This window comes from Pteronotus mesoamericanus, unplaced genomic scaffold, assembly GCF_021234165.1.
Source record: "Pteronotus mesoamericanus isolate MK-2021 breed Mesoamerican mustached bat unplaced genomic scaffold, CSHL_Meso_final contig_84, whole genome shotgun sequence".
Lineage (NCBI taxonomy): Eukaryota > Metazoa > Chordata > Mammalia > Chiroptera > Mormoopidae > Pteronotus > Pteronotus mesoamericanus.
The window spans coordinates 2783821-2800619 of record NW_026555267.1 but is presented as its reverse complement, the minus strand read 5'-3'; the positions used below and the strand labels follow the sequence as shown (position 1 = coordinate 2800619).

At 45.4% G+C, this 16799-nt stretch overlaps 1 protein-coding gene across 2 annotated transcripts in view; it reads left to right on the top strand.

The window, feature by feature from the left end:
- The window catches only part of CA10 (carbonic anhydrase 10), a 440279-nt gene extending 427403 nt beyond the window's left edge, over positions 1-12876 (top strand). For both annotated transcript variants that reach the window (XM_054585427.1, XM_054585428.1), the window contains 3 exons: positions 7445-7599; positions 9821-9995; positions 11699-12876. In XM_054585427.1, the coding sequence (XP_054441402.1) occupies positions 7445-7599; positions 9821-9995; positions 11699-11721 (353 nt within the window). In that variant the 3' untranslated portion in view covers positions 11722-12876. The remainder of the gene's footprint in view (positions 1-7444; positions 7600-9820; positions 9996-11698) is intronic.
- Positions 12877-16799: the final 3923 nt, after the last annotated feature.

Here is a 16799-nt window from a genome sequence, read left to right as displayed (position 1 = left end):
TCCCAAAGTATGTAGTCCTTAAAACCAGCTTCCTGAAGGGGGGGAGGGGGGAGGTAGGTCACTAAGATGCCAAATAAAACATATGTCCAAAGTAAACACAACACAAGGCATTCAGGCGACAGTTTGCTTACTTTAAATGAAGTTTAAAGTTCACAGTTCCTGCATGTGAATCCATGCAGTAGATGGTACTGAAACAGCCTAGTGAGGATACGCTACTTTTCTGGGAAGTTTGGGTTTCATATACTTGAGAAAGTCTGATAAGACACTCTGACTAAACCAGACCAACAATGGGGAAGACCAGTCTGAATTAATTTCAGGCTGAATTTAGAAAGCCTTCTAAAGAAAATCCATTTTATTGAAGTTAAATTCCCCTTCAGCAGGTTGGGGGTCAAGACTAAAATCATGACATTGAAAAACGGATTTTTGGAGGCAATATTGGTAATTTACTGGAAGTATTTTAATTTTTTCTTAATGTAGTGTTTTGGAATAATGCCCATAGCCCTCCATTTTCCTAGTGTTAATTAATTAGCAGGCACAGAGCTCCGATTATATAAAAGGTAACATTCCTATCATTTTAGTATCCACGTGACTTCATCGAGGTAGCATTATTTTTTTTAATTTTATGATATTTTAAAGTGGTGAAATTACTGACTAATGAAGTGCAAAGAGCCTTTTTAAAGGGTAAGAAGGAGTCGTTATTAGGACATTACATATAAATGAACTCTTTCTTCCAATGTCCTAGGACAGCGTGTCATCTTTGTTAGTTTCATTCTCATTCAATTTCACGTACTCCATTCATTTCATACATAGTAAATAGAGTAGTGAACTTCAGTCCACTAAGAATCCAAAAGATCATAGATCCTGAATTTAGAAGGGTCTGGCTGTTGTCTTAATACATCTCCTTCAAGGAAATAAAGGCAAGATTAAAGGCATTTGGAGGAGAGATTTTAACCATGGCATTTTTGAGACACCACCCGAATCCCTGAAAATATCTTATTCAGAAAGTCTTGCCTGTTTATAACTTTGCTTTAGCACCCCCACCCCCACCCCGGCTAAAAGATGAATGAGCAGGCAAGGGTAGGCCAACTTGTAACTGCCTCATATGGCTCAGTTCCATGGGAAGTGTTTTGTGAGCCCGCTCCTAAGAGGGACGCGGTGTTAAATGTGATGAAATATCACCAAGGAACTTAAGCATATTGTTCCTGGTACCTTTCTCTATGCTTAATTGAACTTGTACTTCCATCTCAAAGAACAGCTTCGGAAATGTTTTCACAGAATGCGAAATGCAGCGTACACACTCCTGTGCTGCACACTGAGTAGCGGCTCAAGTTAGCGAGGAACGGAAAAGCCCCCATTACCTCCATAAATCCAATTCTCCGAGGCTCTTTTTTTCATTTGTTGTTTGTGTAAAACAAAAAATCACATTACTTTATGCTTTAGTAATTGCCTTTTCTCATTTCAGTTGAATGTGCCTCAGATTACAAGAGGAAATGTCATTCCATATGAGAAAATTGCCAAATAGTTCCATATTGATCAGAAGCAAATCCAGTATTGATCTCTGGAACTGCCAAGTCATTTTTTCATTGGCATCGTTCTCTTTGAATGGGAACTTCATAAGCAGGAAGCCAGGCAATGTTAAATCTCATCTGTGGTCCTCGCACGTAACCACAATGCACTTAACAGAGGCTGCATTGAAGCTCAAGCTAAGGGAAGCTTCCCCCACTGTGCAGTCCTAGGTATTTGATTATAGTGTGTTTCTCTTAGAGAAAAAGAAAAACAGCCCACTTGGGAATTGTGTCCATGACTAAGAACTCAGCATAACGTAAATAATAGACTCATCAAGAGTATGTCATAAAATCAAGAGTACAGCTGTCAACTTCTACAGTCTTTTGGAATAAACTTGGGCTATAAGCTGCATAAATATTCTATTCCTATTGATTACACATGGGGTCTTTCTGTACTATAAAGAGAGAGCCAATACTAAAAAAAAATTATAACACTGTCATACCCAAAATTTGACCTACTTAAGATAAATTTGTCTACATGAACACGTTTCTTTTGAATGACATTTTGGGATCTCTAGAATACTTTTTGACTTGAAGATGACTTTAGTAATATCCAGAATAATCTGGTACCCCTTAGTAAGAGGTTGCATGACTTACCCATGAAGGAAAAGTAAGTTACTGGCAAAGTCACAATTAGAACTTAAACTTGAACTAAGACTCCTGCTTGAAGTCCAAGGCTTTGTCCTGTTTAAGCTATGTTCTAGATAGATAGATAGATAGATAGATAGATAGATAGATAGATAGATAGAAAGAAAACCTCTCTGTAAAACTATCCATGAAAATTTATTTGAACTTCTGCCATCGCTTCTCAGTAAATATCCTTAAAGCAAGCAGAGGCATGCATGATCACCCTGCTGGCCTCAGAGCTTCACCCCATATTTGCCTCTCTCTGCTCATAAACACCCCTGACCTCCAGATCTGTGCCTCTCTTACTAATGAACAGAGCCACGAGAGCTTGAGAACCAGAATCCACTTCCCAACATGCTAGTTCTTAGGTTCCCTTTGGTCTACAAACACTGACGTGCACAGACTGGGATTTTCTGCTGGTTGCTGAGTGACTGAGACAGTCTGTGGGTGATAATAGTTAGTTTCTGGCCTGGTCAGCTGCAGAAGACACCCCAGGTTTCCTTGATACTCAAGCTGAAAACTGCTGGATTTGCTCATCTTTTCTTGGGTTCCACTGCCTATGTCCTGCCAAATACCCGCCGCAAGTCTCCATGGGCAGAAAAGAAGAGGTAGTAAGCTGACCTGTAGTTCTCAAATCCCAGTTCCTAAACAGAGAGAACACCAATTTACTGGCAGCCTTTGAGGCAAAGTGGTGAGGCAAGCAGACAAGCGTGACAAGCGTTACATGTTAAATGTACACTGACTTGAGCAAAGTACAATGGTGTGGGCTTGTTTGGTGTAGAAACATGGTCATGCCACGTGGAGAAAGGCAACAGTCTCAGTCTCACCCTCATCTCTTAAGATATATGGGGGAGGGGGCTGGGCAGCACATACATTAATGGTACCTCAGAGAATTTTTTCTCATCATGTGACAGATGATGTGTCTTCCTCCCTTAGTTTATGCCCAGCACTACCAGCAGGCGGAGCTGCTGGGCATAATGCAACCAATGTTTGTTGAGCACCTACAATTCAGTGGACCTCACTGGGCCTTGGGGATTAGAGATAAAAGATGGAAGCCCTTCTCCCAAAGGCTCATAGTTTAATGGGGACATTTGAAATAGTAAGCAACCATTGGCAAGCTAATTCAGTTAATACGATGAGAAGGGAAGGCACTACCCCAGCTGGGGACAGCCAGGAGGCCTGAGGGAGGTCAAGTAGTGGTTATCCCAGAGGTGGGTGAGGACACCCCAGAAAGGAAGAGGTGACACCATTGCTACCCAGCCTGCTGAGTACTTACAGCGGACTGGGCCCTGTGTCAAGTACTTGTAATGCTTGCTTTCATTTGTTCCTTAGACAGCTCTGTGAGGCAAATACTCTGTCAGTCTTAGGTGCTATGATGAAGTATTATATAAACAACAGAAATTTACTTCTCACAGTTCTGGAGGCTGAAAGTCCAAGATCAGGGTGCCAGCCTGGTTGGATTTGGGTGAGAACCCTCTTCCAGGTTGCAGAATTCTGGTTGTATCCTCACATGGCAGAAAGAGGGTGAGAGAGCTCTCTGGAATCGCTTTTATAAGGGCACTAACCCCAATCATGACGGCTCCACCCCCATGACTGAATTACCTCCCAAAAGCCCCACCTCCAAATACCATCACAATGGGAGTTAGGGCCGCAACATATGAATTTGGGGAAAACACAAACATCCAATCCACTGCCTACTCCAACCATATGTCTACTACAGTTGTGGAAACTGAGGTTCATACAGTTACCTGCACATCGATGGTCACCAAAGTCGTCCCTCGTACTCAGGTCTGAGTCCAGAGCTCACCTTCCTCCCACTGGCTCTTTCCAAGTTCTGTAGTGTGAGAAATTAAATAGGGCAAAAGGTGGGGTATGAATATTAGCGAGATTCATGGAAAGAACAAAGTTAGTGAATGAGGATTGTGGGAGGGAGGAAGCTGCCCACCTTCTCTGATGACTATTGCATCTGTCAAAGGGGATGTGGACGAAGAGGAATCTCCTGGCAGGACCACAATGAGTAATCTGGAGTACCATCAGCACAACAGTGTTCTGGAAGCCTGTTGTTACCTTGTCATTGCGTTAAATCCATGAACATGCCTCTTTTTGCCTCTTGCCCCTAGCTTGCCCACCCCAACCCAGCCACACATACATGCACGCCAATCCTTTCCTCGAATGTGGATGCAACACAGAGGCTAGTTATAGGTCCAGTGAAACATAAATGTTCTTTTCCTTTCCTCCAGTCATGCCTGGAATGCCCCTCATTCTACCGCCTCCGTCCTTTCCTCCTTCCCACCACCCCAAATAAAATAAAATGCAATAATGGCAGCATGCTAGAGTACCCAATATGCTCCGCATGCAAGCTTGGTTAAACAAATCACATTGACCTTTAATAAAGATGTGCCAAATGCTTCCGTCTCTCATTCAATATGTTAATCTTCAGGCGAAAGCACTGTCTGAGCAAGCATCATTAAGTGCAAATCTGATCCTGCTACTCCCCTGCTTAAAACCCTTCAGTGACTCTGCATTGGCTGCAGGACGAAGCCCAAACTCCCAGCAGCACAGAGAAGGACCTTCTGGGCGCAGCCCCTGCTGACCCTCCAGCCTCATTTCTCACAACAGCCCTCCCCTGATTCTCATCCACTCTCTGGCTGTCCCCGGCTATGCACCACTCTGCAATCCTTACTCTTCCACTAGCCTGACTGTCTACAGTGCCCTTGACAGCCACCTGCCTGCCAGCCACACACTGATTAACTCCTGTCATTCAAGACGCAGTTCAGGGCAGCTCCTCAGTTAATCCTCTCCTGAATCCCACCCCCAGGCAGAGCTGACAGCTTCTCAGTGTACTCAGTGCAGATACAAATGTCTCCGCTGCTCTTTGATGCCTTCAGTTAGTTACGTCCCGCTCTCTGACACCTAGCTCAGTGCCTGACAACGTACGAGGGGCTTAAGAAACAGAGCCAAATGATGGATGCTCAACATGAACTTGCTGTGTTGGCACCTGATCTACAGGCCAAGGTCCATCATGGCAGCATGTGCTCTGGGCATCGTGGCTTTGTTATGGAAGCATCTGACCACACAGGCCAGAGTGCAGACTCAGCCCAGCCATGTTCCAGTCACCACGTCTCTCTTGAACTTGTCCTGCGCCTCTGGTGTTTTGATGGAAAGGTGGAAGCATTTAAATGGAAAGAGAAAGGAAGTCCTTTTTCCCAGAGTCGGTCTCCAGATCCAGCTTGACTGATCTCTCTCCCTCATGGGCACTTGGACCAAGCCCTGGAGAGGTTCAGTTGCCCCATCAGTGTAGTCAGAGCCCAGGAGGGGAAGGAAGGGGTCTTTGCCTAGGAAAATGGGTCAGTAGCCTTAATGCTCAGGATCAGTAGGAAGGAGCAAGCAAGGCCAAGCTGCACTTCCCACCATCTGATATTTAGAGTCTACATATATCTATTTGTCACTTGCTGTCTGTCTCTTCAACTAGAAGGAAGGCATCTATCTTGTTTACTGCTCTATCCCCAGAGCCTAACCCTGTGCCCAACACGAACAGGTACTTAATGAACACTTGCTGAGTGAATGAATGACTTTGGTCTGGGGGTCAGAAGATCTGGGTTTCAGTTCCCCCTCTGCAGTTACCAGCTAGCTCTGCGACCTTGGGTGGGTTACTTTACCTTTCTCATCTTCAGTTTCTTGTCAGTGAGGATATTATTATTGGCCTGAACAGTCTCGCTAGGTCAGTATGAGTTTCCAGCTGTATGCGAAAGTCCTTTTTTTACCATTATGTATGCATAATACTAAACTTGAGGGATTATATCAGCCACTGAAGAGTTCGTTCTTTCCCTGTGGGAGCTGAACATGTGAATGAGAAACAACACATGAATTGAGGAGGCCTGGAGGAGCCACCATCCTCTCTCGACCAGCCAGGCTGTGTCATGTGCTCTCCAGACCCCCAGGATGGACCACAGTGATTGACCCTCATGGCAGACTGGGGGGGAGGAGTGCAAGACTTCTGGAATCACTGGGGTACAGAGGGTTGTGGAAGCCATGAGTGTACCTGGGCTACCCTACAATGAGCATATAGAGTAAGAAAAAAAAGAGCCTTGGGCTGAGCCTGTTGAAATGCCGACACTGAGAAAAACAGGTTGAAAATCAGGATCCAGCAACAGAATCGAAGACAGAATGGCCATAAAAAATAGGAATACTAAGTATGGTGCTTTAGAAGCCAGGGGAAGAGAGCAAGAATGTGCAAAAAAGGATTGTTGAGAGGAGAGTGGAGCGAGAGAGGTCAGTTGCACTTTACTGAGATTTCAAAACTCTAATGCATTACAGTTTTCTAAAAATGTAACCAATGCATTGAATAAAAAAAAATCAGAAAGAAATACAAAAAAAATTAATGGCAATTGTTTTAGATAATTGGGGTCATTACTTTTTTCTCTTTTTTTCCTTATATTCTGATACATAGTTAAGTACTTTTATAATTAAAGCAACTATAATAATAAAATATTTATGAATGTGAACACCTCACATTGATGTAAAAGTCTACGTGCATGGACCTGAGAGAAAGAAGATCCACAAACATGCCATCAATTGTTGAACTTAACTTTTGAGTCTCATGATGGGATTTGGCCTGATTTCTTTATAAAAGTACTTCTTAATGTTCTTTTAATTAAGCAATGTTTATAAATAAGAATGGTGACCAGGCAACATTTCCACAGGTCCTAGGGCCTGCAATTGTGCATTTCTTTATGACTGTAATACTGCAGTCCCAGGTCTCAGGGACCATAACCAAGTATTTGGCTCTTCCTTGTGTCCTTGTCATAGACCACATTTCTGTTCACCAATATTCAGCGTCCCATCCTGCATGAAGAATGTGCTTCCTCGCATCTATGACGTCAACCTTGGGCATGTGACTTTTTGACTACCAATATGTTCACAGGAGTGGCATGTGCCACTTCTGGGATGGGAGCTTCTCCTCCTATCATTGCAATTCACACGGGTCTAGATAGCAGCTGTCCTAAGAGCCTGGGTCCCAAAGTGTGGGCAACAATGACATGGAGGAAGCCCTCTTCCAACCTAAAATGGACATGTATGTGAGGAAGAAGTAAACCTTCATTGTTTAAAATGATCGAGCTTTGGGGGACTGTTTGTTACTGCAGCCTATCCTGACAGATACAGTCTTCTGGAATCAGAAAAGAAAAAAATCAGTAATACCAGAACTTTCTCAAGAAACCTAATTCTTAAGTCTCTCTTATTTCCTTCTCTAGATGATGCATATTTACTACAGGGACTTAATATAGAGGAACTATATCCAGAGACCTCTAGTTTCATTACTTATGATGGGTCAATGACTATCCCACCCTGCTATGAGACGGCAAGTTGGATAATAATGAACAAACCTGTCTATATAACAAGGATGCAGGTGAGCTTCTCTGTGGCCTTTTAGTGAATGGGGAAAATGATGTGAAGACTGGCTGTGTTTGTGAAATATGTATTGTATTTTTGCGAGGACTGCTTTAATAAAGAACCACAAACTTGGTGACCTAAATAGCAAAAATGTATTGTCTCATGGTTCTAGAGGCTATGAATTCAAGATCGAAGTGTCAGCAGGGTTGGTTCCTTCTGAGGGAGTGAGGGAGAATTGTTCCCATGTCTCTCCCCTGGTTTCCGGAGGTTTCTGGCAACTTTGGCGTTCCTTCCCTTGTGGAAGTGTCACCTCCACTCTGCCTTCATTTTCACAGGGTGTTCTCCCTATGTCTGTGTCTCTTGGTCCAAATCCCCCTTTTTTATAAGGACACCAGTCAATTGGATTAGCATCCGCCCCAAACAGTCAGATTAGGGCCCAGCCCAATAACGTCATCTTAGCTAATTACATCTATAATGATATTATTTCCAAATAAGGTCGCATCCTGGGGTACTGGGAGTTAGGGCTTTAACTTATGAATTTTGGGGGTACCCAATTCAACTCATCATACCTATGTTTAAAGAACCAGCAGCTGAAAAGGCTTAGCATGAATTAACTGTAGAAGCATTGACCTGTCTGAATGAGGAAGAACAACGACAGGGTTAGATCCCAAAGTGCTCTGCAGTGATAGCGCTCAGAAAGCAAATGAGCAAAAGAGATGATGGTCAACTATGTTTGAAAAAGCTGAGTTAAAAAAGAATTAAATAGATTTCATTGTTGGGAAACTTCCAGGGCCTTTAAAATGATAATAATTATGTCAGTGTCCAAGAAGGGGCAATACGATATGTAGCCTTTCACAAACGTATTGGAATGTGGAATTCTTTAGAGCATCTCACAGTACTTCGCGTAAACCTGGCTTGGATTCCCCAGACCTGGATGGGAACCATGAGGTCTGGCCTCTGAGGCCAGCTTTGGTCATGGCTCATTATGTGCTCTCAGGGCTGTCAACCGCCTTCGGAGAAATAAACACTGCTCTTCATGATGAGGGGCTCTTACATGCTGTGATTCTGAGATTCTATAAAAACTCAGAGGGAAGATGAGCAAAGGAAGCAGAATCCATTTTTCTTTACAGGGTCTATACAATTGATCCTTGAACAACTCAAGTTTGAACTGCATGGATCCACTTATACATGGATTTTTTTCAAATAGATACCTGTATTGTTTTCAGTCAGTGGTTGGGAGTCCGCAAATGTGGAGGACTGACTGTATGCATTATTCTGGGCCATTTTGTATAGAGGACTTGACCTTTTGTGGATTCTGGTATCCACAGGGGTCTTATAACCAATCTCCAGTGGATACCAAGGGACAACTAAGTATTGGGGGGGGTCAAAAGTTATAGGCAGATCTTCGACTGTACATGGGGCCAGTTCTTCTAAACCCCAAATTGTTCAAGGGTCACCTGTACTTACAACCCAAAAACAGTGTGAACAATTCGAAGTCCCTGATCCTATCTGTATTAGTTAGGACTTTTGGTGACAAGCAGCACCCATCAGATAACTTAATCTCAGAAAAAGGGTTTAAGAGCTACCAGGCATGTTAAGGAAATTAAGATCAGAAATTGATGTCAGGAATTCACTGGAATCAGAACCCCAGATGCCCTTTATCTCTGCTCTCTTCTGCTTCCTACTGCCCTCCTCTCCTGCCTTCATTCTCCTCTCCTGCTAGAGACTCTTCCTTTGCTTTTCAGTCCCAGGGTGGAACATGGCTGCAGATATTTCAGTGCAGTTTCTGGTCCAGATTTCACAGAAAAGGAACCAAACTAATCCAACTTAGTTTCGCTCTGACCTCTGGACCGATCACTATAGTTTGGATAATACCCATGTTGGAGAATAAGTCCCTGAATTGTTGGGAATTATTGAGCCATGAGGTGTAGAGAAAGAGCCCTGGGAGAACACCTAGTTGGATTTCCTCCTTTGGCAGATGGTGTATTTGAGGATAAAGCAGAGTGATTAACTTGTTCAGAGGCATCTATGAGCTATTGAGCTAGAAGCAAGGCTCAGCCCACACATGGCAGCATCAGTGGGCCCCCCGCACAACTGACTCCACACAACAGGGGTCTCTGAGGGGCTCACGGGCCCTTCCCCAGACAGCCTGGCGGGGCCAGTCTGCACTGTCTCACTTCTTCCCTGGTGCATCTCAGAGGATGGGTGGGTCTCACAGCCTGTTTATGTCTCCTCAGATGCATTCCTTACGTCTGCTCAGCCAGAATCAGCCCTCTCAGATCTTTCTGAGCATGAGTGACAACTTCAGGCCTGTCCAGCCGCTCAACAACCGCTGTATCCGCACCAACATCAACTTCAGTTTACAGGGGAAGGACTGTCCAAACAACCGGGCCCAGAAGCTTCAGTATAGAGGTGGGTGCGTGGCTCAGAGGGCTGGGAGCCCAGGCCAGAGCGCAGTCCTCCCGTTCTTAAAGGCCTGGTGTTATGCCCCATTGTGGGATCTGTGATTATATGTGATAATTAAGACCACCACCTTCCATGTACATGAGGATTTCCTGTTGTAAAACCTGTACATTAGAGATAGAGATAGATGGAGATAGAGATAGAGATAGAGATCAAACTTTAAATCCCTTTTTATTGCCATTGTACAGGCAAGTCCAGAGAGGCTGATTTTTTTCAAAGGCATATGCTCGAATAGGACAGCTAGAAGCATTAGAGCATGTGGTTAGGTGCATGATGGAGCCCTTTCCCCTAGAAGGTGGGCACATAGTCTGGATGCCAGGCCATTGGGATACAGAGAGGTGACAAATGTGAATGCATCCTTTTCTAGGGCTACATCCCTAGAAGTGGCAATTACTCCTGCCTTAGGGGCCATTCAAGTGACTTCCGCCTCCTGTAACCCTCTGGTCTGCAGCCAGCCCTCTCTCTCCCCTTCTGTACTCCATGTGCCTGTTGATCATGGTGGTAAAGTGCCAACACGGGAAGGAAGATGGAGGCAGCCCAGTGCCGTAGAGATGCCCTCGGCACAGAGTCTGGACACCCAAGTTCTGGGCCTGGTTCCACCATTAACAAGCCAGGCAAACCCAGCCAAGGCATTTACCACAGGGACCTTGCGTCTTTCCTGACAGTCCCACCACCATCTACTTCATGGCTTGTTGTGAGGAATGAATGACACTCTGGACAGTGGTGCCCTTTGCAGCTCAAACATGGGGGCTGTGGGTGTTACCAGGCAGCTTTTAGCAGCCTGCCCTCTGCCCCGCTCCACTTCCTCTCTCCTACTTCCCCCACAATTCCCTCTTGCCTTTTTGTTTCTCAGACACACATAGAGTGCCAAAAATATAATTTTCTGTCGCTTCCAGCCAGAACTACCAACAAATAAATACTCAACTCATTGATTGAGCCTTCTCTGTATTCAACACCTATTTATTGCTTATCTACCATGTGCCAGGCGCTCAGCTTGGCAATGAGGATACAGTGTGATGGAGACAGATTTGACCCCATCCATACAGTACTTACAGCCCAGAGCAGGGTCAGCAAACCTTTTCTGTGAAGGGCCAGATGGTAAACATTGTAGGCTTTATTAGCCATAGAACCTCTGCCACACTCTGATGTTAGAGTGTGAAAGAGGCCATCCACAACATGTAGATGAATGGTGTGGCTGTGTTCCAATAAAACTTCATTTACAAAAACAGATCACAGGCTGGATTTGGCCTGAAGGCTGTCATGTGCCCACCCTTGATCTAGAGCAAACTTGTCTCTGATGATACAAATGTTCTATATCTGCATTGTTCAATATGGTAGCTACTAGTCACCTGTGGCTACTGAAAATCTGAAGTGTGGCTAGTACAGTGAAGCAACTAAGTTTTTTAAATTTAATTTTAACTAATTTAAATTTATGGTAGCCACATGTGACTGGTGACAACGAAATCAAATAGTTCAGGCCTAGGAGTTCATGAGGAAGTGGAGGGGTCGTCAGGATACACACAAGTCATCAGGCATTGACAGGACTTTTCCTTCCCCTTTGGAGTAAATCCCCCAAACTCTGTGCAAATGAATTCGATTATGCCTTGTTTTATGTGGTGTGTTTGTGTGTTTTTCTCTCTCTGTCTTTCCAGTAAATGAATGGCTCCTCAAGTAGGGAATGAGGCCAAGAAGAACTCCATCTCAGTGAAATGCAACAACTGTGAATTGACATAACCTAGAATGTCCCCTTCCTTCTTCTCTCTCCTTTCCTTTCTGAAGCCTCATTCACTCTTTGGATTGGCCCTTTCTCCATGAAAAGTGTCTGAAAAACCCATGGCAGAGGACACACACACGCGCGCGCGCACTCACACACACATGCAAACATATCTACATACAGACACACTCACACAGCCTCCAAGATGGGAAGTCAAGTTTTCAGAAATTAAAGGCTCATTCATAAGAGGTCTTAGAAGAAAATAACCAGTTAACCTAATTACAATTTTGATACTGTTTTCCTGAACTAATAAATCTACCCGATGAGACTTTTCAGCCTTTGTACATACAAAAATTCTTCCAAAAGAGAGAGGAGAAAGCACAACTCCAGCAGCATCGAGCAGACTTGGTTCTTTGCATTGAGGGTGCTGACGGTGGGTGAACCAGGACAAAGTTGGCCAAGGACACTGATTTCTAGATTATCATTCTTCTGTTTACTCAACAATTTAAAAAAAAAAAAAAAGGACAGACATTGAAGAGATACACGTTGTATATATATATCACTGCAGACTATAAAGAAATTGAATTATTTCCCCTTTGTCACATATCTCTAGTAGGATTTGCCAAGATCAGAATTGATCCATTTGCTGTTCCTTGTTTTCCAAAGGTCATACATTGTGTTTGGTTATCGTTAACAGCTCAATAAATGTGTTTAACGGGTTAATTTTATTTCTCTGGCTTTGATCTGTTCTCCTTCCTTACAGGCTAAGCCCTAGCTCCATGCAACTGCATTCTCTGATTTCACTCGTTCCTTCATCTCCATGTTTTGTTCATTTGCAGCCAGTTTCTACTGAGTTTGTGGCAATCAGGAATGCATTTGCTAAGCAAGTATAACTTTAATTCCACTCCATGGCTCGATCATTCATACGAGGGGAGCTTCAGCCTGAGATAACAGGCGACAGATTCCTTGCGTTTTAAAACTGCCATTCCCCCCTGTAATGCTCCCTTGAAGGAATGCACTTTGCCTTGTAAATTCCTGGGAAAGGGGTGTCTTTTCTCTCCAGGTGCAGCTGGATCTCACAAAGTACAAACGAATGCCTTTCTTTTCTTGTTTATAATGGTCACTCACTGTGTTTGGTTACTGTCAAGAAATCAATAAATGTGTTTAACAAGTTACCCAGTACCCGTGTCTGAGTTTATTGACGAGATGGACGCTCCCCGCTGAAGCCTCTGAGACCTGCTGCGTCCACAAGCAATTGCATTGTGGCCGGCAGGGCAGCCAGAGCCCCCAGAACAGCCTGTCTGGTCGTTCCCAGAGCCAGGTAATTAATACCCTGTTGAGAAAGCGTATAGGCTTAGCTGCTGGAAGGGAAGACTTGAATGTTCGTTCGGTGGTGGTATTAAAAATAACTTTCATCGCTCCTTTTTATCACAAGAGGGAAAGCACCGGCATGTGGGGTCTGTGCAAATGGCAACATTCACAAGCATATGGAAAACTTCAGCCAAGTAACTTTGACAACGAAACAGAAACTAAACGGCCAGATAATTCATATCTGAAATAATACACTGAGTTGGAATTTTTTTCTACTTTTTGCACCAATGTTAGATGATAGGCTTAGCCACGATGACATACGCGCCTATTTCTGAGCAATCGTATTTTTCCAGAAAACCAAATCCATTTGCAAAGATGTATGGCGGGCAGGTGGCAGTCTTTCTTGGTGTGGCTCGCTGCTTCCTCTCTGAGTCAGAATCTTCCTTAGCCTGCAAGGGCAGGCAGCCATATAATACAATGGCTGAAAAATATTGATGGTGAATCAACCATGCCTGGCTTTAAATCTTTACTCTGCCACTTGCCTGCTTGCTGTGTGATCCTAGGCAAGTTGCTTAACTACTCTGATCTATATTGGGGATTCTAGTAACTGCCTGCATGGGTCATGAGGCCTAAATGCTTAGAGCTATTTAAAGTGGCTCGCACAAAACCTGCAATGAATATTCTATAAATGGTGCCTCCGGAGCATGTGTATGGCCTGTCAGTCAGGGGTTATCTGGACCATACCATTCCTCCCTCTTACAGGGAGGGATTAGCAACAGTCATAACAGAAGAAACAAGTTAATATCCAATGAGAACAATAGGGTACAGAAGACCGCACACAGGTAAATGCTATAGGCGTGTCCAGGCAGAGAGGAACACGCTGGAGAGGATGGAAGGCCGGGGGCTGGGTTTCTAGGCTCTGTTCTTTCACCTGCGCCCTCTGTAACCTGGGACAGTGTCCTTATCTAGAAATGACTCAGACATGACTTCCCATGGCCTCTCCACCCTGTCATTCCCTAACTCTCTCCTTCAGTTCTCAGTCCAGGGAAAACAGGAAAACTCAGGCTCGACCCCAGGGTCACTGGCAATGGGCAGAAATTCACTCTGGCCAAGCAGAACTTGACAAGGACTGAGCTGGCCTGTCTCCCCCATCCTGGGCTGATCACAAATGACCCTTCTCCCCATTCGCTGGATTTCCCAAACTCCAACATGGAAATAGGGAACTTTGCCCTCAAACCACGTGGAAGCAGAAAAGATTGGATAGATTTGTATTACTCTATACTCAAAAGTATTACTCAAAAGAAGTTTGGAAAGCACCCCAAAGGCCCTGAGAGCTGGTGAAGCCACCAAGGAACAAAAACACATTGGTACATTTCAAGTTCGTGGTGCTGGGGAGGGTTGGGCAGCAGTGTCGCCGGGCTCTGTGGGGTGTGCAGGCGGCTGGGTTTGCCCGTATAGTCACAGACCCACATGGGCAAAGGATAATTAGATGGTGCAGGGACACACACGCCAACCCTCTGTTCCCTCCTCAGCACAATGCGGGAGGGAAGTAACTGCCCACAGAAGAGAGTTCTGAGCAAATTGCATGAGGAAAAGAAGACAGTGTGTGGAGATGCACAGCCGCCCTCCCAAAGACACATTTTGTGGTTTCCAAGACAATTTAGGGCCTTGTTACCACCTCCCTTGGTAGCAGTTTGGTTTCCAAGGCAACATCAGGACAACTACAACTCACTGCACTAAATGTGTCTGGAACGTGAGAGTAACATGGAGTTTGGGCAGGAGAGCGCACTCAGTCACAGCCCATAGCCACCCGCATCGGGGGAGCAGCCTCGTGACGATCGTCCATTAACAGGTGCCCGTGCCGCGCCGCCCCCCACCCAGGCGCACCCTTACTCTCCTGGGCCCCGGGGCACTCATAGTTCATGAGAGTATCCCAGATCCTGCTCCAAAAAGCCTACAGGCAGGATCTCCTGGATCAGAAACTCACCTTAACACCATTCACCAACTAGCACAATTTCATACAAGGACAGATCTGCCAAGACCCCAGCTGAGGAAATGTACTAATAAAGTCCACCGTGGGCTGCACGTTCCCTATGGGTCAAACCCTCTGCTAAGCGACTCACAAATACCCTCTCCTTTCCCCCACACAGTGACCCGGGAGGTAATCACCATTGCCATCCCAGGTTATAAACAAATGAACTGCACTTAGGATTGGATGACAGACTTAGGGTCACAGAGCTCCTAAGTAGTAAAGCCAGCCCCAGCACGTTCAAGCCGATGGCTCTTGAAGTGTGGCCTTGACTATCAGCAGCACAGAGGACCTGGGTAGAAATGCAAAGTCTCAGACTGCACTGCAGACCTCCCGACACTCCCAGGGAGCAATCCAGCCATCGGTGTGTCCGCAAGTCCCCCCAGGTGATTCTAAGGTGCACTCAAGCGTGAGAACCACTGTCCGTCAAATGCTCGTTCCTGTTAGAGGCTCCCAAACTTTGTCCGTATGCACACCACTGAAGTCAGAATGGTGTCGCGGTGGCAACCCATGGACACGGAGAGTGGTGTGGGCGTGGACCATGGCAGTAGGGGGTGGGCTGAGTGGAGGGACACAAAGGGAGAAAAATTGGTACAACTGTAAGAGCATATACAATAAAATATTTTTAAAAGGAATGTCGGGGTAGCAGCCAAGTGTTTTATAAAAATCCCAGGTGATTGCCAAGTGCCGCAAAGTTGGGAACAGCACCCGTGTCTGATGGACGGCTGAGGAGGGCTCACCTGTGTGACGGGTCCACGGGAGCCAGGAGGCCAGCGTTATCCAACAGGTCTTGCCCTTTCAGGTCACATCCCAATTTCCGTAACCCTTTGGAGTAGTCTCAGAGTGTTCCCGAGCCACTTTCTCATTCCGCAGATCTTCAGTTAACAGGGCCAGAGTTGGAATAACAAATCTTGCTCTTTTAAATAAAAGAAGCATCCATGTTTGAAATAACAGCTTGGCACCAAGCTTCCAAAGCCCACCCCAGGCCATCATTCCTAATCGCTCAGATTATAATGTTGCCAAGACTTCAGATCATTATGCGCAAATGAAAAAAAGCTGTGAGTTAGGAGACCAGAAGTTCAGAAAGAGCAGCTCAGTTCATGATTAGGTTATAGGCAAATTATAGCTCTGTCTGTTCTAACTTCATGGTGTCACTGTCATGCGGTGCTCCGTCCCCTGACCCAACAGCCCTGTGACAAGCCCTCGTCCCCACCCCCACCACCTCAGGCCTGCACTGTAGCAATATCCATCCATCGTAAGTGAAAGACCCCCGGAGCGCAAAAATACCCAACCTCTGCTCTTAGGGCAACTTGAGCCCATTCTTAAAAGAGGTTGTGGGAATTTTAAGCTGGACAGGGGGGTGGGCAAAGATAATCTGACACGCTTTCCAGGGAAGACACCAAAATGCAAAGCTAAGTTCACCATCCAACGGGGCGGCCCTCCACATCACCTTGGTGCAGTGCAGGAGGACAGCCTCTGTGCCCCGCCTGGAGTGGAGATCAGGAAGCAGAAGCCAGGACGTGTCCTAGCCGCTCCTCACAGGGTCTCTGAGACCTTGGCCATGGGCCAGGGTGGAGGGAAGAGATGGAGCGCCGTGTCGCAACCCAGACGTTTCCAACCCATTCCCATCCCAGCTCCAGGATCAGTGAACCAAAACCTCAACTGGAGACATGTCCGAAGACTCAGACTTCTGATGGTC